We start from the raw sequence: 19,630 nt of genomic DNA, 5'->3' as shown, positions 1-19,630 counted from the left end.
CAGTAACACAAATGCTGCTGGAACTGTACAGCACAGTTACCCTGCCAAGGAGGTGTACGAGATGACTTTGTTACCTAAATAGGTGAAGCTTGACCCACAGCTTACTTGAGTCATTAGGAGGATACTGCCTGCCCCTGCCATCCAGTTCTTCTGACATTGGATGAATTCCGTGGGAAACATTTTACACAAGCATCATCTCTTTGCGTGTCTGTGGTTCACAGGCAAAACTGACACGCTGCTGCTGGGCACCGACTTCTCAATGCATTGTGAGCAGTTGTTGGTTTATCTGTTACCTCTGTTTAAGAGGAGTTTCTCTAATTGCAAAGGCTGTATACAGAAAGTTGGGTTGCAGACTGTTACGCCTTTTCAAAAGCGTTGTTCTCCGTTTTGCTGCACAGCTATCAACCACATCTCCTCCCTCCCTGGGCAATGCACACATGTAGAGGCACGTATGTTCCAGCCTGACATCTTCAGCAATACTGGTGATGTTAATGATGGCTGCTTTAAATTATTTTTAAATTTTTCTTTAGACTATGCTTTTTTTCCTTAAAAAATGGGGTGGGTGTGTGTGAAGAAATCCTAAAGGACTGGAAAATGTAATCAGAATCATGAATAACTTTTCTATTGTTAAGTGTAGTGGCTTAAGAAATTATCCTTATTTCTTAAAAATTAAGACACAAAACTACTTTCAAATGTATTAATACAGATGTGTATGAAATGATAACATGCTAAACATATCAGAAAATAGAGGACTGTATTCAAACAGCTTAATAACTCAGTGTAGTTGAATGTGTAAATGTGTAACTCACCACATGAAGTCTTGAAAATGACTTCAATGGTTTTGGCTTATTTTTAGATATTTGGGGGGAGAGGGGTGGGGTTAAGCATTTTATAGGGAACAAATTTGGGGTTTTTAACACGTAGAGCTGGAACCCAGCCTAGAAATATTACAGAGAAGAAAGGACTTCTTTCCCTATAGTACCTTTTCTCCTAATTTAACCTGTTTCATTTTCAGCCATAGTTATTGTAGTGCCTGGTCCTGTTCCTCTTACATGTTTCTCACAGTAGCAGAAATTCCATTGAGTTTTCAGTCTTAACAACAGATGTAGGGCAGCATTTTACAGTCTACCTCTTTACCTCTAAAACAGAAGTTCATTTCTTACTGGCATCAAATTCTGAGGTGGCTTTTACGACTGTAATAAAATAATAACTTTGGGTAATTCCCTTGCTGTTTCACTAGCAACCAAATACAAGGCCTACCAAATATTATAAATAAAAGGATAAATCTGGAATGGTCAGGCTTGCCAAATAAAACATTACCTCAACAGGGCCATCAATTTTAAACTGAAATGTAACCGCAACGAATATAACCATGACACTTGGAAAAAGAAAAGCCTTTTTTCTTGTCTAGATGTCTGCTTGGTACATGCTACCTAAAATGTCATTACTGTAAAAAGTGGAAACATTCTCTGTATCAGCCCTATGAAAACATCGAGGAGTTTCACCCTTTTAAATTAACCTTTTTCCTTACGTTTCAGAGGCACAACTCCATTAACGAGGTCTCCGGTCATACCACAATTGATTTCTCCAGCTTCTCACTCCCTAGACTTTGTGCCTCTCCTCTGTTCTGAAGCCTTATCCAGGGCTCGGGGTGGCATGAAGGGCTTCCTCTGGCACCCCTGCCCTCCCACTGAAATAGCCAAACCATGTGCATCCCCAGAGGGCTTCAGCTGCAAGAGAATGCTACGGATCCCAAATCTCTTAGGAGTGAGACTCATATTTTTAATAAAGTGCAAGACCAGGTGATTCAGGCATGGCTTCAGTTCCTAGTGCAGCAGTTTTGCAAGACTGAGGCTGTAACGGACAGACTAGTTTTCTGCTCAGGGAGACAGCCACGTTGCCACGGAATGCAGACAACTGCTACACCTGCCCGGTGCCAAATTTCCTCCTCTGTCAAACAACCTACGCTATTGAGATCCCACCCTAATTACTAAACTGTAAACCATTCCACCCTGCGTTGTTCTCCCTAAGGCCAAAAAGTCCTCTGACATTACCCGCATGTTCTTCCTTCTCATTCACTCTTCCCATGGCTGAGTTGATACTGCAGCTCAGCTGAGACTTTGACAAAGGTAGGTTGATTTTTTTTCACATTAAGTGGTAAGCTCCCTGCTAGCATCACTGACTTCAAGTCAGTAACTTGAGCTTTGACCAAAGCTGCTCACATGGAAAGCAAGCTCCTGGGCACCAGCTTCCCCCACAAAGTGTAACAGCACAAAAGCACTGACTGCTTTTGTAAAACCTCACGATGATTTTATAAAGTACTACCATTCCAGCAATAGGATATATTGCATATAAATGTGACAATTAAAACGTATTAAATGGTTTTAGAACTATCAAGTGACACTGGAGCCTTTTCAATTAAAGATATAGTGAACACAGCTACCTTCAACACTAATGACAAGGATAATATAACGGGCTGGTTTTTGGCTGTAAAATTCAGAACTACGGAAGCGTGGTTGAAATTATCATACTTGAGTACTGAAGTCATGCACTGATGAATATGTGCTGTACCAAACAATAAAAATTATTTCTCCCAGGCAGTTAAAAACATTTGCAAATATTCAAAGGGGTTTTCCCCCTGGCAATTTCAGAACTTTAGATTTAGCATTTTGCATATTTTCTATACTAAATACCACTCCTAGAACAAAAGTGTTTGCATACTATATAAAAATCATTTTGGTCTGCATGTTCTTTAGCCTGTAATATTTTTAAACTATTATTAACAGTAATGCTAGACACACACCATCTGAAACATAATATATTTGGTCTACAGTGTTTTATAAGGGAAAATGAGTTTCATATTTTCTTTTAAATCACTTATGCTCCTGTGATTACATGGACAGCGTATGGTGACTTACACTTTTCCAGACAGATGTCTGGATCTTTAGCATGCATCCGCTGAGGACTGTCTTCAATCATGTGAGCTCTCTACAAGCAAAACGTGTGGCTCTCGGTCTTAAAATCTCCTGCATGGTGTGTCACTCACAACAGATTTTGATTGTGCTGCAACATGATGTATTCATGTCTTTGTCGTATGACTAAGACTTTATTTTTTTCCCTGCAGTTGTCAGTAAACTTCCTTACTGAATTGTGTCAAATTTCAAGACAGAAAGTATGTAAAAAAATAAATGGGGGTAGTTCTGAGAAAGAGCATCCTAGAAAGGGAAGAAATTTCAGAGTTTTTCATCAAGACATTTTCCATTAGCAGCGAGTCTTCAAGTTACAGGGAAGACCCCCCCCTGCAGAGGATACTCTATATTTTATAAGATCATACAGCTTGAAATATAATTTTGGGGGGAAGTTACATAGCCTCTCACAATTTCATATTTCACTGATAACGTGCTCTATCTGGCAGGTAAAAGTAGAAGGTTAATAAAAAAGAAATGGGCCAACTTGCACTCTCTTATTTCTGAAGCCTCAGTAATAAGATGATTTATCTTAGCAGATACCTCTTGGTTAGCGTCTTCGACTAATCTTTGCATTCAGCAAAGTACCACCACGGGAGAGGTATCATTCTTCTAGATACGACCCTGGGGCCAGATGTCCCTCAGAACACTTAAGTTTCTAGCTTGAATTTAGGACTGATGAAATAAGCCTGGTTGCTGGGGTGGGGCGACACTGCTATATCATTACTTTCTTATAATTTTACAATATTTTCATGTTCAAAGATGGAACGACTCTTTTGTACTGGGATTTCCATTTCAATGTGTACTGTCTGGCATTCTGGCTGGCCGTTTCAACATGTTTTCTCTTCTCCCTTTCATTATAAAGACCAACTTGGCAAGTGCAAGACAAAGCAGATGCTAACAATGTGGCTTACACAACTGGGAAACTATGTTTTCACACTGATTACCCTGTTCTGCAGCATCCACCTGGGGTAAGATGAATCTACTGACTTTTCCACAACTCAAAAGGGGAAAGGGAAATGTTCCTATAGAATGAAATAGGGTGTCTAGTGACTGAATGTTGTCGTAATAGAGCACTATAAAGATAATGATATATGAATCTGCATATAACAATCTATATACATGGGTATACGATACATACATTATGATCTAAGTTCTGCATAACAAGCCCATTATGTATCCCATAATTTTTAAATGAAATTCACAAAGTATTGACAACATTACCATATGAAAAATCATTAGGGTTCTCTATGTGCTTTTGATACTGCCTTCATTATATTAAAAAAAAATTAGGTGTCTAAATGCTATAATCAAGTTGTGAAATTTTAGGACTCCTCTGTTCACCTCAGGCAGGGAACGTATTAGAATAAATATGATTAAGATGTTATGTTTTATTTTCTATGAATTGATGAAGTTATGATATGATGATGAAGTTATGATATTATGATACTATGATGAAGTATATGCCCTTTCATAATAGACAAAAGATTCGGTTCAGTAAAGATGGACAACAACCATAAAAAAAAATATTTTCACCTAGCCCCTGTCGTATCAAATTCTAATACACATAATTTGCCAGAGAACTGGCAGGTAGTAGGAACAGGTACAAAGGAACAAAGATAACCCTGGAAAAGTTTGCATCTATAAAGCTTCCCCTTCTAATGTAGTGGAGTGCTTTGTATCAGCTGTTTCTATAATTAAACAAAAAGCCAATGTGATTTAAAATCATTTAGATACTGTTCATTAATGTGGAGTAAGAATGTAATAGGGCTTCATTAATAGAGAGCAGATGTGAATTAGCTCACTGTCTTGTCTGTGCCAAAGCTCACACTCTGCTATGAAACATTAGAAAAAGAGCATAACCTTTTTCATTCAGACATGTTTGTAAGAAATAAAAGTATTAAAATACATTGAATTGTTTTTTAACACTGTCTTGAATGTGCAGTTTTCTCTCTATATTTATTACACAGTATCTGAATTCTTAAGACATATTTATTAAAAATATTTGAATACATATTTTTAAATGGACGATGATTAGTTTCAGAACTGTCCCATAAAAATAGTTTTAGGCTTTCCTAGGTTTTGACCTGACAACTATTTTTCCAGGAGATGTTTGAAAAAAACCAACCACCAGCAGGTGATTAGATCTATCAGAAACATTAGCTCTCTAGAATGCGAAGCCAAATTCTCATTTGAACTAAATTCTCCCTTAGAACTTTTTCAGAACCGTTTACCATGAAGTACATTACTGCAGCCCTCCTCAGCAGTGCCGCGCTGTGCTTGCCCTGTGCAAGGCCGGCTGTGGCCACGAAAGAAAAGACCTTGTTGCCTTGTACCCGGCTTCAGTGGGAGCCCCGACTCCTCCCCACAGCTTGTTGGCCAAAAGGACCATGCAGGAGGGCGGGGAGCTGCTTTATCACATGAATAAACTAGCTTCCATCCTTTCCAAACAGGTCCCCCTTCTGCACTGTCCGTAATTTCAGTTTCCCCCCTCATCACCATTATCAAGGGCTGTGGGTCCAGCTGGGGAGGAGATTCTGACAAACCCTATTCTCGGCTCCTCTTTCTCCTCTTGGGTTTTTTTTTTGTTGGTTTGTTTTTTCTCCTAGTGGTCTCAGAAACAATTCACCATCACGGAAGGAAAAGGCGAGTGCTGTTACGGTTGGTATGACAGATGTATTTTGTGTCGTTTGGCCGAGATGAAGGGTTACACCTCCTGTGATGCTGGGCTCTCTAATGCCATGGGGAGTTTTACTGCCCCTGTCAGTGGCTCAGATTTACACCGGTGCGCCTGAGAGCCCAGTTTAGGCTTTCTGCTCCATCTTACACCTTGGCAATTTCACTGTGAAGCAAAATGAAACTGTCTTAATCCTACTTTATCATAGAGACACTCAGGTGATTGCCTCCTATGACAGCCACCTTTTCCCCTCAGTGAGAGATAATTCACAGCAGGTTTTGTTTCTGCAAGAGAAAGCTAATCCTCCTTGTTGAGATAAGGCTGCAACGCGTTTAAAATTATATCGACTGCCACAAAGAGGAACTCAAAGGAAAGAAGCAAGACCAGGGCTTTGCAGCTGACTCGCAAGTTGCAGACATTAGAAGATATCCCCAACGGGATGCATTTATGCTACTTTAATTTTCTGCCTTTGTGACAGCGGTGGCAGAATGCTGTGAAGCTGCAGCAATGGGAGCTCAGTCTTTCGCTGAAAAAGAAACCAACCCAAAAAACCCACCAGAGACACAGATAGGAGGGAACCGATACTACTGAACTTGCTAAACATGCAAGCTAATCCTTTTTGTAATGAGATGTTAATTCATTCCAGGTTCAGTTTCTCCACTGTATAAAGCAAACAGCTGTAGGAGGCGAAAGTGAAGTCGTGGATGGATTTCACGTATCAAACAAGCTGAAGGAACAAAATCCTCAGGCGTATCAGATCCTGTCCTCTACTGCTGTAGACTATACAGATATTGGGGTGGACTACTGTGATTTTGCTGTGCAGTGTAAACAAAGGATTATAGAGTGAGTAGTTTCAACAACACTGAATAATAAAATCCTGTTGTATAGTGGATTACATGGTGATAGGAAAAGGTTCTCCTGCCACCTTGTGGGGAAAACCTGGTTTAACTCGGTCTGTAGTTACTCAGGTTTTTTTGGGGGGGGGTGTTTGGTTTTTTTTTGCCAGTGTATGACTTGTTCTGTGCTTTGTACCACCACAGTATAGTTTTCCTTACTTGGTTTTGCCAGACACTAGCAAGAAGTGGTGGTAATTAGAGCAACTCCTAGGCACAGACCCAGGTTAACAGCACCTAAATTCCAGCCAACGTACGTCTGTATTGTGGCAAAGAGAGGTCATCTAGATTAAGAACTATATACTATAAGAAGATCAAATGCAAGTGTTCACAATCTCTTTTGAATTTAAGAAATTTATGATTCTACAATTAGAACATAGAATATAGATTTTTGAGCAAGTAAATTATCTACACTTTCTTCTGTTTTTCCCTTTCCCTAGTTAGGCTCAATTATCAAAATCCAACCCAATAACAATCTGAATTCCACTATAGAAACATACTGACATTCCAGCAGGAGAGTTCAGTTGCTCTTTAACCATCTTAAAATGTTTCAGTAACAACATAATACATTCCATCTCCTTTCCTTCTCTGTTTCATAGCGTGGATTCCAGAGGCCAAGCAGTGCGCATCAATTATAATAATGCAACAAGAGACACAGTTTTTGACATACCAGCTGAAAAAGTGAGGCCGTTTTATGCAGCTCTAAAGGAATTTAATGATTTATTAAACAGCGCAGAACACAAGTTTGCTTACAAGCTTAAACCAGGTCAGTAAGTTGTTCCTCCTTGCAATTATTTTTCACGTTTTTCCTAACAGTCAAAACACTTGCACATTGTTAGCACTGGTACTGAGAAGAAATTTCAGTCCTTCTATCACCTATTTTATTTTATATTGCATGGATTTCTTTTGCCATTGTTATACTATAAAGAAAAAAACAAAAAGGAGGGGGAATAGAGTCTATCTATGGATTAGTCCAAAGTATCTCTACATATTACATCAAACCCCCACGCCATAGAGGAATTTGTAGCTTGTCATATCAATAGCACTACAGTTGAGATAGGCCACGTGTAAGACTGCTGTGCCATGCCAGTTCAGTGTCTGTTCACCCTCACTGATGCAGGATCACACACGTTTTTCCCTCTGCTTCATATGATGCTCTGGGCTACATACCAATATTAATGGGGCACCTTCCCAACGTCTGCAGGAGTTGCAGAACATCTGGAAGGTGATACAGATGCATAATGTGCATAAAGCTGAAGGAAGCTGAGCAGCACCGTGGGGAATTCAGTTATCTTTGCTCAGAAACCAAATGCCAGCAGAATGCTGGATGAATTAGCAAGGGCCACTGCTGCTGTGCTGCTTTTTTCTGGGTGGCCTATGCAAGACCTCTGGAGGCAGATTTGCAGAAGCACTAAGTGCTCTAAACTTCAGCTAGAGTCGTACAGCTCTGTGTTTTGAACATAAAACATGCTGCAAAAATGCCCTTTACTCTTTAAAAGCTAGTCTGTGCATATGTTTAACTAGTTTGGCCCTAGTCTCTGTTCTTTCATTCTCTAGCTATAAAATAAAGATATGAATAGTCCCTCATCTCTCAAGAGATGTTACAAAAGTAAATTCATTAAGGTATCTGACTGCCTCATCAAAGTGATGTTAGTGTCTTTAAAACGTCTATGAGGAAATAAATCTCGCTTTATTGGGAACATGCAATAAAATAATTTATAAGATCACATAATAGGTGGTAAAACAAAGTACCTCCCATTATATTATTACCATCCATCCCATCATTTAATGCACCAAAATGGTGGCTAGATGGGAGAGGGAGGAGGAAAGAAATACTACAAGGTTATTTAATTAGAGATTTATCATAATGGTGGCACACAAGGGAGAAAAAAATAAATGACATGCTAGCTTTTATTATGTGATTTCCTAACTTTCAATGACTTTTGTTCTCATAAATTCTCTTAACAGGGATAGTAATGCAGGATGTTTATGGTACAAATAGTACCGACTGATCAAATAAAAATCATCCTAGTGGCTTTGACCCTTTGCTGTAGTGGCCTTTTCCCTCAAGGCCTGGTTTTCTTGGTGTGGGCTCCCCTACCACCCCACTTTTTAACTCCTGGTTATACAAGGAAAGAAGCAGAGGTCAAAAGAGACCTGCCCTCTCTGCTTGAGAATGAATTAAAATTACTGTGTCATTGCTGTGTATCTCCAGCTGAGCTACTTGGAAATTATTGCTCCCTAACTGTTGATATAAATCTACCTTCATCTTTTCTGTTTGAAGGAATCAACTGTAACTTACCAATTATTAAACTTTGTGCAATCTCTTTATAGGAGACGTAGTGACGTTTGATAACTGGCGCGTGCTTCACGGTCGCCAAAGCTACCAGTCGGGATCAGAAGTGACTCGTCACCTGGAAGGTGCCTATGCAGACTGGGATGTGGTCATGTCGAGGCTCCGGCTCCTCAGGAAGAGGGTCCTGAACAGGGACTGAGCTTCCTTAAAACTAGAATGAGCAAAACTTAGATTGCCTAACCTCAACACCAACGAATTATTAAAAATTTGCGTTTTCTTTCCAGAATCTAACACCAAAAATATTTTTTTGAGTTCTGTAAGCTAAGAAACCTGTTGTTCATAACAATTTGAGGTTTATCTCTTGCCCTGGTCTTTGAATGTATAAAACGCATTGCTGTAAATTTAATCTCTAAGTTTAAAATGAGTGTGCCAAATGTCTTGAAAGATGATCACTTTACTGGGCTAACTGGGTATTCACAATGCCTTCTTTTGCCTCTACAAATACACCTGCCCTCCCTAGAAAGCTCATAAGGCAGCATCAAAACAGACCTTAAAGCATTACTTACTTAAGGTTTGTTATAAACACCACCTCCCTCTATTTTCTGAGAGGCATTCGTTATTGCATAAATCATAACTAAAATTCATTACCAAAACAAACAACCATTGCTGTGGAGTTATTTTTAAAGACACACCTTTCTAGGTAGAACTCCACTTTAATGAAAGCTCTCATTCAACAGATGCTGTATTCTGTATGTTCTGCTGTATGTGTGAGGATTATCACAGCCACAAATGTTTTTTTCCTACGTTTCTAAGTTCAGAAACAGTAGAACTGCCAGACAATGCATCACATTAATTTTCCTCTCTATTAGGAAGAGAAATAGATCTCAGTGTGGAGGTTGCAGATAAGGTCAGAAATCTCATCAGCTGCTGTGCACAGATGTAATTAAGATCTGCAGAGCAGACAGACTTTTGAGTAAAGCCAGGAGAAGGAATGCTGATGCTGCTTGGTGGCTAGAAACCACAAAGCACAAGAGGTGGTCATGGACTCCACACCAGACAAGTGGTGACTGAACTCGGGTCCATTTTTGTTACACCAAACCCAAGAGCACACCTCCGATAGACTTGGTCTGTAGGATGGATGACTCTGGGTTCCGTTCTGAATAGAGATTATGCTGTGTAAAAATTACTGCAGCCAAAGTAGTGGTTTTTTTCCTATATTCAGTTGCCAAATTGAAAGAGAAAGAATTTTAAAATACTTGTTTTTATACCTACCAACATGTTCGATGAGTTTATTTTTCACTGTGCTTACAGCTGCAGAGTTAATAGGACGCCCTCTCACCTGTGCCCCAAGCCTGACAAAATAACCACACCTCCACCCTTGGATATGTTCTGTTCAACTGTTTGTTTTCAAACTATTCCTTGTAAGTCACATAAATCCTAGTCTCTTCCTAGCAGGCTAAAACAGTAGAACTACAGCTATGGAATTAAATAACCATAGAATTAAATTTGTTGACACGCAAAAAAAAACAAAACCAACCTATAAGTGAAAGCCTAACACAAGCTTGCAAACACTTCCATAGCTTCTACTCATCATTTACAATCAACAGATATCTCTGAATAATCAAAGAAAACTCAATTAGGATTTGGCCATGACCTAGCATAGTGTGGTTCGAATCCATTCCTCTTTAGTAAGTAATGAAAAGGTTTTCTCAAAGTTTTGACATTAAGACATAGCATAACAAAACTGGGGTTTAGCGGTAGTTTGATTTCTCAATGCCTCCTTTAATAATTAATTTTGGAAACATGAAAGGATTTTTTGCCTTTGCTATAAAAGGGGAAAAAGATGACGAAAGGTTAATACCTGTATTCTGCAGTACTGTGCTTTAACTGTGATATTTTCCATGTAACAGTTTAAACAACTTAAAACATTGGGATTTATATCAATGGTTAATAGGGAAGAGATATTTTCTGCTTTTATTCTGTACTTTTCTAAAAACTGTTTTATTCAAATGCCTGTTTATTAAAAGCTGTTACGGAACTGATTACTGGTCTGGGCTCTTATCTAATCTCACACATAGCATCTTGCACATAGATATGAAGCAATTATTGTTATTTACAAGTGTAAATATGATTAGCCCTGGATGCATTCAGGTTTGTCCCATATACTTAATATATAGATAAAATACAACTAAACCCATAGCTTTGAACAGCAGTGGGAAAACCTAAAACATTAAAAAATCCCCCACAAATTAATTGAGGCTGTCAATGGATCTAATTTTAGACTGCTGGGACTTTTTGGTCAGTGAAGGATGCCCTATGACAAACACACAACAGATCCCTGAAGTTCATTCTTTATGCCTGAGGTATGTTATACTTTCTGTACCCACACCTCCTTGAACTGTCCACATTTCTCCGAAATATATAGTGTCAATGTTAAATAAATAACAATAATTTTTTTAAAGGCAGCTTTGCATGTCGCTGGTGTATACCACATACACAGGCAAGATGGGCAGGTGCAGGAGTGCTGTGACTCCAGGTTCGCAACCACAGACTCACTCTGCTTGCATGCAGTTTGCAGCATAGAAATCCTTTAGTATTTATACATAAATGTCATCCAAGCTACTAGATATTCAACAAAGTATTTCATGCAGAACAGAGTACAAATAATGGTGAAAACTGTTCATCAGTGAAGTCCTGCACAAACATAATCTAATCCCTGCAACACCTCTGTGAGCTATGGCACGATAGCCAGTTTAACTGAGAAAGGCTCAGGTTAGCCACCAAACCTGATGCACAGTCAAAACTTATGTTTCTGGCTGCCAACCCTCTGCTCAACTTCTAGGATCCAGCTACTATCTATATCACAAATTTTAATTTTAAACATGTTTGCATATTACTGGAGTCATACTGGGAGAAGGGAGTATTTCTGTAACTATCTGCAAAGTAGATCTCCTGATGGCTGTACTGGTACTTGGTCAGGTTAAGCAATGGAGGAAGCCCAAGATGGATTTATTTCCCCTTCACCTCCAAATCCACACCAAAGAGTGATGTTGTGAAGCTTTCAGACAGGATTAACTAACTTCTGATCTGCCTGCAACACTGACACACACAGGTACCCCAGCCTTTGTAGACTTCCAGGCCCAACTGTCTCTACCCTCTTATAGCAGCAAGAAAAATTAGCTGGTAATAGGTGTTTGCTGGACAAGTCTGAAGCAGCTTTGGGCTGCATCCAGCGGGTGCTAATGGATGTGATTTCACTTAGCTGGTTGTAGTCCAGAACTGTAACACCACGTTACGTTTGTGCTGTTGATGATACATCAGCTCTCCAGCCTGTGGTCAGCATCTGGCTGCACCTAGCAGGCTCACAGCACAGGTGGAGAAACAGGAAAAATATCTACCCATTTTATTATTTATATTATATATAGCTTTATCCTCCTCCCATTGCATTTTGTAGCAGTGGATGGTTAGATCCAATCCCGTGGAAATGTTTTCATAGACAATCTTTAAAATATTTTTTATATATCAGATTTCCAGCTAATTTTTAAAGCTTGCTGAAAGCAAAGAGCATCCTGGGCATATATCAGTACACTCACATCCCTGTGTATCACTTCAGCACTGCTCTGCTTTAGCCACTGCTGAGCAACCTGCAGCACGTGCCAACTTCTTTTGGCTGGGTGAACAGTAAACCCCAGTCCGGAAGATTTCCAAATGCTTCTTATGGGAAGAAAGCTGGATTAGCTGCCAAGTTTTATAAGTTGAAATATATTCCTGTATATATGTCCTGATGTATCTAAAGTGTTATTTGCGTGCATATGTACACACGGAAAGTCACGTTACCCAGAGGTAGAAAGGCAGATGCAGTCCTGTTTCGCATTTGGCCTGTACTGGCTATGATAAGGTCAAGAGGGCTCGCTCCAAACAGCTTACTCTTGTTATACAGGTCTTGTCTAACACACCACAGGGCATCTGCCTTGCACAGCTCGGCCAGGATGGGCTGGAACAGACGTGGCAGCTGTCACGGGGTCACATCACGGCAGCATCTTTTAAGCAGAGTTCCCACTGACTTGCTGGTGGGGTAAAAGGTGAGCAAACCTTATAGCCAACAGACTGTTCCACAGCAGTGGGAAATGCAGGCACTAGCCGCTCCCTAATGCTCTTCAGGTATTTCTGTGCAAAAAGACATTTAGCAATTAGGCTCAAAATCCATTGGTACTTCCAGGTTTATTCGCTGTATTCAGTTTTGCTGTAAATTGGAGTGGTAGTTGTACTAACTCAAATAGCAATCACTTTGTAACTGGTTCTTCCTTGCTCTAAAATACCTTCATTTTCTAACTTATTTGTACAGGTTGACAGAGTATAGAACACATACTGCTGCTTAAAACTCTAATTTCTGTAAATTCACGGCAAATTAAATGCAGCCTTTCGTCACAGGTGCAATATATTACTCCTGGAAAATATGTGTTTATTCTGTACTGTGTTTTTCTCTGACACAAATCATACAAATACTTAGTGATCGTGTCTCAAATTCTCCCTAAAGCAAATGAGTTTTTTGAGAATCTACACATTCACAAAGCTAACTCTCAGTTAGCACAAGTTCATATTTGAAAGTTTCATGTTGGAAACTTGAAATCAGTTTTGGTAAACGTTAACATAATAAATATATTTTATACACCCATCTTAAACTTATAGCAAAAGATCCTCCCACCCTGTTATGCCAGTCCAGTAGCATAAAAAAGATGGTAAAGACCGAAATGCAAAAAGAGAACAAAAATCCCCTTTAAAAACCAAAAAACCTACTCAAACAAAAAAAAAACCCACCCCACACCAAAACAAAAAGAAAAATAAATTGCAACTGCTCATGAGAAACCTATTTTTCTACACAACATCTGGTTAAAGTCTAAAAAAGGAAATGGTCAGAACCAGGGAACTAGCTACATCACCTCTAAAAAACAGCCACAGTATCAAACTTTAACAAAAGCATAGGTGTGACAGCTGTATGGGGTGTTTCTGGCTGAAACAGCTCTCATTGTTGGACATGGGATGAGATCTAAGAGAAGGGAGCGAGGGCATTTCACAACCAGCCTTTCCACCCTGGTGCTGGTGCTGTGAGGACCGAGGTGTGGGCAGAGGATGGTGCTGCTCCTCCTGGGGGCACGAGAGAGGGCAGAGGTGCATCTCCCAGTGTCCTGCAACGTATCCTGCGGGACGGCGCTGGGGAACAGGAAAGGCAGCTCGAGTAACAACCCAGCTACTGTTTTCCCCGGCAACTTAAAAGAATCTTCAGCAGAGCCACAGCAATTCAGAACGGCCCCAAGGCTGCTCCAGATTGTGTCAAGGGCATCTGGTCAACCAAAGTTTTAGGAGCTGCTTTTGGGGTGTTTTGTAGGATATGAGCTGGTTTAGTTGGGAAAAGATATTCATAGTCTAATGTTTATGTCTTTTTAATTGCTTTTTTTTAAAGATGTAAAAGTGCCCAATAACTTTAAAGCAGGCAGAGGATTTTCTTTGTTGCCATGCCACGGTACATGTCATTCCCCATGAGCTCGAGCAAAATAAGGCAGAAGGTCTAAACATGTGGATAGCAGAGCATAGTTTCTCTATCGCCCTTTCTTTCCAAGCAGTCATTTAAATCAATAACTACTTGTGTTGGCAATAATCAAGCTACGCATCTCTTTCAAGTTATTTTTGGAAGCATTCAAAGCAGCAAAGATCACAGAGCAACGGACACAGAGACGATACAGCAATTTTCAAAGTATGTCATACTCGATTTCCGAAATCTCGGCCTGCTTTTTTTTTTTTTTTTTTTTTTAATCAAACAGGAATGTTGTTATGAAAATGTGCTAAGGGCCATATAATGCCCTTGAAAGGAAGCGAGTGAGGAGCAGGCTGCTGCAGCGAGCTCTGCGGTAGCATACCTTTGAAACGCTGCTTGTGACGGAGGAGCACGTCTGGAAATCAGCAGGACACAACTCTCTCTTCCAACCACCCAAGTCCATAGCTCTCTCCAGTCCTTTGCTGCCTTCAATACCATGCTCACAATTAAGTTTTCCCACACTGCTCCCTCACAACGTTGTTTTCCCTTTGACAAGCAAACACACAAGTCCGGGGTAGGTAGGAGGAAAATCCTACACCCATTCATTTTCTTGGCTCCTCTACAAGATTGCCAAGAAAAACAAACACGACACAGGCAGATCATGTGATTTATTTTTTTTTTTGGCAATTGCAAAGGTTTAGAAAGAGCCTTTCCTCATCCTTTTGCATTTCCCCAAGGCCACGTGGCAGCAGTTCTCTTACAGGCACACACCCCAAGGAAATGGAGGCAGTTTTGTGCGTTATATTTGCAGCTGCTCCTTGACTTCATCATTCCCCTGCCCTCGCAACATCATCCCTTTGCCCAGAACCATGCAATCAGCCAGATTCTTTAACCTGGAGGTTGTTATTTATAAGTTATATGCTTTATGTACGATTTACTTTTTATCCTTTGCCATTATTTCCATTGTTATTAATTCAAAAATTATAAGTTAATTGTTTTTTCATAATGAGTAGCTATCAAAAGAACCACTGGTGTCAGGGGGCTCCCCTAGTGCACTTCATTCATCTCCAGAGCTAAGGATTTACTTCTGGCTTTTTTTTTTTTTTCAGTCAGATTAATTCTTTTTGAGTAAGACGATGCAGCAGAGGTGTAGCCCCGTGTATTTGAGAATCTGCTTCTAGCTACACCTGCTGCAGGAAGAGCTCCTTTCCCATTCCGTGGGGTTTAACTGGCCTAGAATATTTCCACTTGGTTGGTTGAATTTTTTTCCCTGGACTCAGCGTTTGCAACCTCATAGCAGCAGCAATATAAACATAAGCTGAAACACAAAGAAACACAAAGCCATTTTCTTTGTGTGGGAACTAAGTGAGGACCAAAAGCTAATATGTAGGACTATGCCCATGGTTAAACTGGGGCCTTGGGTATAAGGTGTTCAGTCACTTTTATGGGAATTCAGATGAAATTTGTGGAAATATAATGAGTTCAACCTCTAGTGAGAGGTCCGCTAAGGTCCAGTAAGAATAGGTATGGCTGGTAAGATTACCGTTCTAGCACAGCGGGAGGAAGACAGCAAGTCTGGTTCCTCTTTCGGATGCAACCTACAACCCAATTCAGATCAAGCCAAATTAAATTCTCATAACTAAGGTTTAATCTTCAACACTCCCCCCACACACACCCCGAGGCTGGAAGTCATGTGCCAGCCCCAGCCAGCAGCTCTTCCAGCAGCAGAGCAGCGACGCGGTCGCGGTGGCCCTCAGCGTGCTCACCACCCCTGCTCCGCTGTACGGGACGGGGTGTGCTCAGCTGGGAAGCACAGCACCAAGGGGAAGCAAGGTTCAGGGGAAATTCACTTCCATCAGATGAGTAAGGTAAACCGATATGATAGGAAAACCAGACCACGTTGTTCCTGCAGCCTGGACAGATGTTTGCTGTCAGATGCATCGCACATTGCACAGCCACATCTGCTGGAAAAGCAGTTTACGGATGATTTATCACATTATTGTGCCAAGGAGCTGAAAAGCCCCCTGAAAGTTTTCCACTTAATACTAACGTTCCCAGCTGGGTGATCCTCCCTGACATTTTGTACATTACTATTCAAAGCGTTCATGGGGTGGGGGAAAAACCTTCACCACCCCCTGCCTTGCCAGCGCTATGCTCACAGACAGACCCAGGATGTCTCGGGGGCCAGAACACCAAGCAAAATTTAGGACAGATTTATCGTATTCCCTTCAGGTTTTTCCATTTATGGCTGTATTGCTGGGGAAGGGATGGCTTATCTTGGTTGCCAAGGTACGTGTCCTCTGCGGAGCCTCGGAGCCGAGCACCACGCGGGGTGAGGGGTTGTGCGAGCAGCTGCCCAGGCGCCCACAGGATCCTGCCTTCTGCAGACGAGTGAGTCTCTCAGCATCAGCTGCCATTGCAAGGACAAGTTTAAGCCTGAGAAACTGCAAAATTACTTTGGGATAATTAATGATCAGAGCATTCCCAGGGAGCTACACCTTAGGAGCAGGTTGTCCCACACACCTCTCCTTGCAGTCAGAAGGGTTTCTGGTTTAGGATCTTCCCAATGTCTGGTCTACTGCAGCAGCTGCAGGAGCCCAGAAACAGTGGAGATCCAGGTTAGGAAAGGATATGGATTGATTTAATCATCACACTATGATATTTAATCAAATTAGCACCACCAGCTCTTCATGGGATCACTTGCTGACAGGGATGACAGGCAAAAGGTTGTGGGTCCCAGCAGCTTCTCCCTGCAGTGGGAGCACCCCCTTATCCCACAGGGAAACCAGGGCTGCCCAGCCCAGAAGCAGCCTATCGTACCTACTGTAGAAATCCTGAATAAGAAGTGCTATTGATGACCTCATGGGAAAAAAAGCTTTAAAATGGAGAAAAATGAAAAGTCTATAGCCACTCAGACATATACATGCTTGCAGTAGCTTCGACTTTGTTGTTTTTCCTGAAAAAAATGCAGTGGAGTTGTCTATTTTGGCTGATAGGAAGGACTCTCCACAGCGCCAAAAGTTGTTTCACCAAAGCAGGCATCTGAAGACCTCCTGGGACCAGTGCATCAGACATAAAAAAACTGAAGGAGCAAACCAGAGCCCTTGGACTTCCTCTGCATGGGGCCAAAGCCACCAGTGCCAGTGGGCAAGACTCATTATTATTATTATTATTATTGTGCTGGTTTTGGCTGGGATAGAGTTATTTTTCTTTGTCGTAGCTAGTACTGGGGTGTGTTTTGGATTTGTGTTGAAAACAGTGTTGGTAATGCAGGGATGTTTTTGATATTGATGAGCAGCGCTCACACAGAGCCAAGGTCTGACATCCCCCACCCACCCCAGCAAGGAGGCCAGGGGTGCACAAGGAGTTGAGAGGGGACACAGCCAGGACAGCCGACCCCAGATGACCCCAGGGGTATCCTGTGCCATTCAACATCATGCTCAGCATATGAGCGTGGAGGAAGAAGGAGGAAGGGGGGGATGTTCACAGTGATGGCATTTGTCTTCTCAAATAACCGTTACGTGTGATGGAGCCCTGCTGTCCTGGAGATGGATGAGCCTGCCCATGGGAAGTGGTGAATGAATTCCTGGTTTTGTTTTGCTTGTGCACGTGGCTTTTGCTTTACCTGTTAAACTGTCTTTGTCTCAACCCATGATTTTTCTCACCTTTACTCTTCCAATTCTCTTCCCCATCGAACTTGCAGAGGGGAAGGGTGGCAGCGAGAGAGCGACTGCGTGGGTCTTAGTTACTGACTGGGGCTACACCGTGACAATTATGCCCTGTTTGGATCATGTGCCAAAGACCAGGTACTTGTTTTGTTTCTTTTCCCTTATGCTGAGGCAGCCTGCTCAGTTTTACCTGCAGCTGAGAAGATGGGGCCTCCATCTAGCAGCTCCAGGGAAAGCCCACAGCCTCAGCAACCAAGATGTGTTTAAGCTGAGAAACTCCTTTACTCCATTACCCCACAGCAGGCAATCTCAGTCATTAATATTTTAAGAAACCTATAGTTGGAAGGAGTCAACCCAATCCCATCATGATGAAGGATGGAGTTTCTGCTGCAGAGCCAAGCTCTTTGGGTCTCTTTTGGTCATACCTGCTGCATTAGGACAAAGTGCCATCCATGCCTGCCGCTCCCTCCCCAGCAGAGAGAAGAAACCCCTGTTAGGCACTGTCTCTCATTAAAAGAGGGGGGAGCTCTGTCATCCATCTCGGAGTTGCTCTGCTCTTGGTGCCTTTCAGCCACGCAGAGCTCCCATCTCCACTGCAGGGCACACAAAAGCCCAGAGCTGCCGAAGATGCTGGTGACCTGGTATGTACTAGCATTGGCTTACATAGGCTAGAAAAGGGGTTTCTAAGTCACGGACCCAACTTGAAAAAAATCACCATAGCACAGGCTAAGGATTAGCAAGTGTTACCACAGTCTTCTCTAATATTTTTACCTTTTACAGGAGGTTTCACTGAAGCTGTGGACTGACTCATGGGTGTGACCTGAGGCCCAAATCTCCTGGAGATTCGACAGCATGTAGGGCGAGTTTGGCTCTGCAACTGCCTCTCCCTATCAGATCAAATGTCTCATCTGAGTAAACACATTTCTATTCTCTTTTCACCCGTAGGTTTATTTGTCCAAACTAAGGCAAAGAATCAATAATCCCTGAAAGCCTCCTTTTCCCTTCCAAGTATTTTCATTTAGTGCACACGGCCTATAAATCTGAAAGCATTTTGAACAGAGGCATAGCTCCAGTCAGCTTTTATGTGGCCAAGGAGCTACATTCTGTGTTTTGCAGCGAGTGATTTTGGCAATATTTTTAGGCTCTTGTTTAGGAAAGGACAGACAGGATGACCTCAGACTTTTTGCTGCCATGCACGACCATTTTCACTGATAAACACATCCCTCACGGCTCCTTCTGGAAGGGGAACAGTGCACTCTCTAAAAATGTTGTTGAATATAGAAGTGACATGAGCTCATGGGTTCTCTTCCTTCACAGAACATGTTTCAGAACATAAAAAAAAAAAAAAAAAAGAGCAAGAAAGATCTGAAAGAGCAAGGTCTCCCCTTGCCACTCAAGATCCCTTGCATGCTCTTGCCCACAGACACTGACCCAAGGACTTGTGCCACAACACTGCCAGTAAAGGGCAAGGGAAACATTATAAACCATGAAACTGTGCGAGAGATGGCTATCACAGTGTTAAGCACAGACATTAAACCAGGAATGAAAAACCCTGTGTTCAAAATTCAGTGTCGTTGACGCTGCCCTGTTAATTTGA

At 41.5% G+C, this 19,630-nt stretch overlaps 1 protein-coding gene and 1 long non-coding RNA gene across 2 annotated transcripts in view; one reads left to right on the top strand and one right to left on the bottom strand.

Annotated features, from left to right (window-relative positions):
* BBOX1 (gamma-butyrobetaine hydroxylase 1) overlaps window positions 1–10,868 on the top strand; it is a 55,384-nt gene extending 44,516 nt beyond the window's left edge. The window contains exons 5-8 of the mRNA XM_074918261.1: window positions 3,832–3,937; window positions 6,290–6,486; window positions 7,136–7,302; window positions 8,871–10,868. Coding sequence (XP_074774362.1) covers window positions 3,832–3,937; window positions 6,290–6,486; window positions 7,136–7,302; window positions 8,871–9,031 — 631 coding nt within the window. The 3' untranslated portion in view covers window positions 9,032–10,868. The remainder of the gene's footprint in view (window positions 1–3,831; window positions 3,938–6,289; window positions 6,487–7,135; window positions 7,303–8,870) is intronic.
* Window positions 1–19,630, bottom strand: part of LOC141966001 (uncharacterized) — a 59,202-nt gene that overhangs the window by 8,269 nt on the left and 31,303 nt on the right. The window lies entirely within an intron of this gene.

The sequence above is a fragment of the Athene noctua genome, chromosome 14 (assembly GCF_965140245.1).
Source record: "Athene noctua chromosome 14, bAthNoc1.hap1.1, whole genome shotgun sequence".
Classification (NCBI taxonomy): domain Eukaryota; kingdom Metazoa; phylum Chordata; class Aves; order Strigiformes; family Strigidae; genus Athene; species Athene noctua.
The sequence above is the reverse complement of the archived record's forward strand: the minus strand, read 5'-3'. Positions and strand labels throughout refer to the sequence as shown.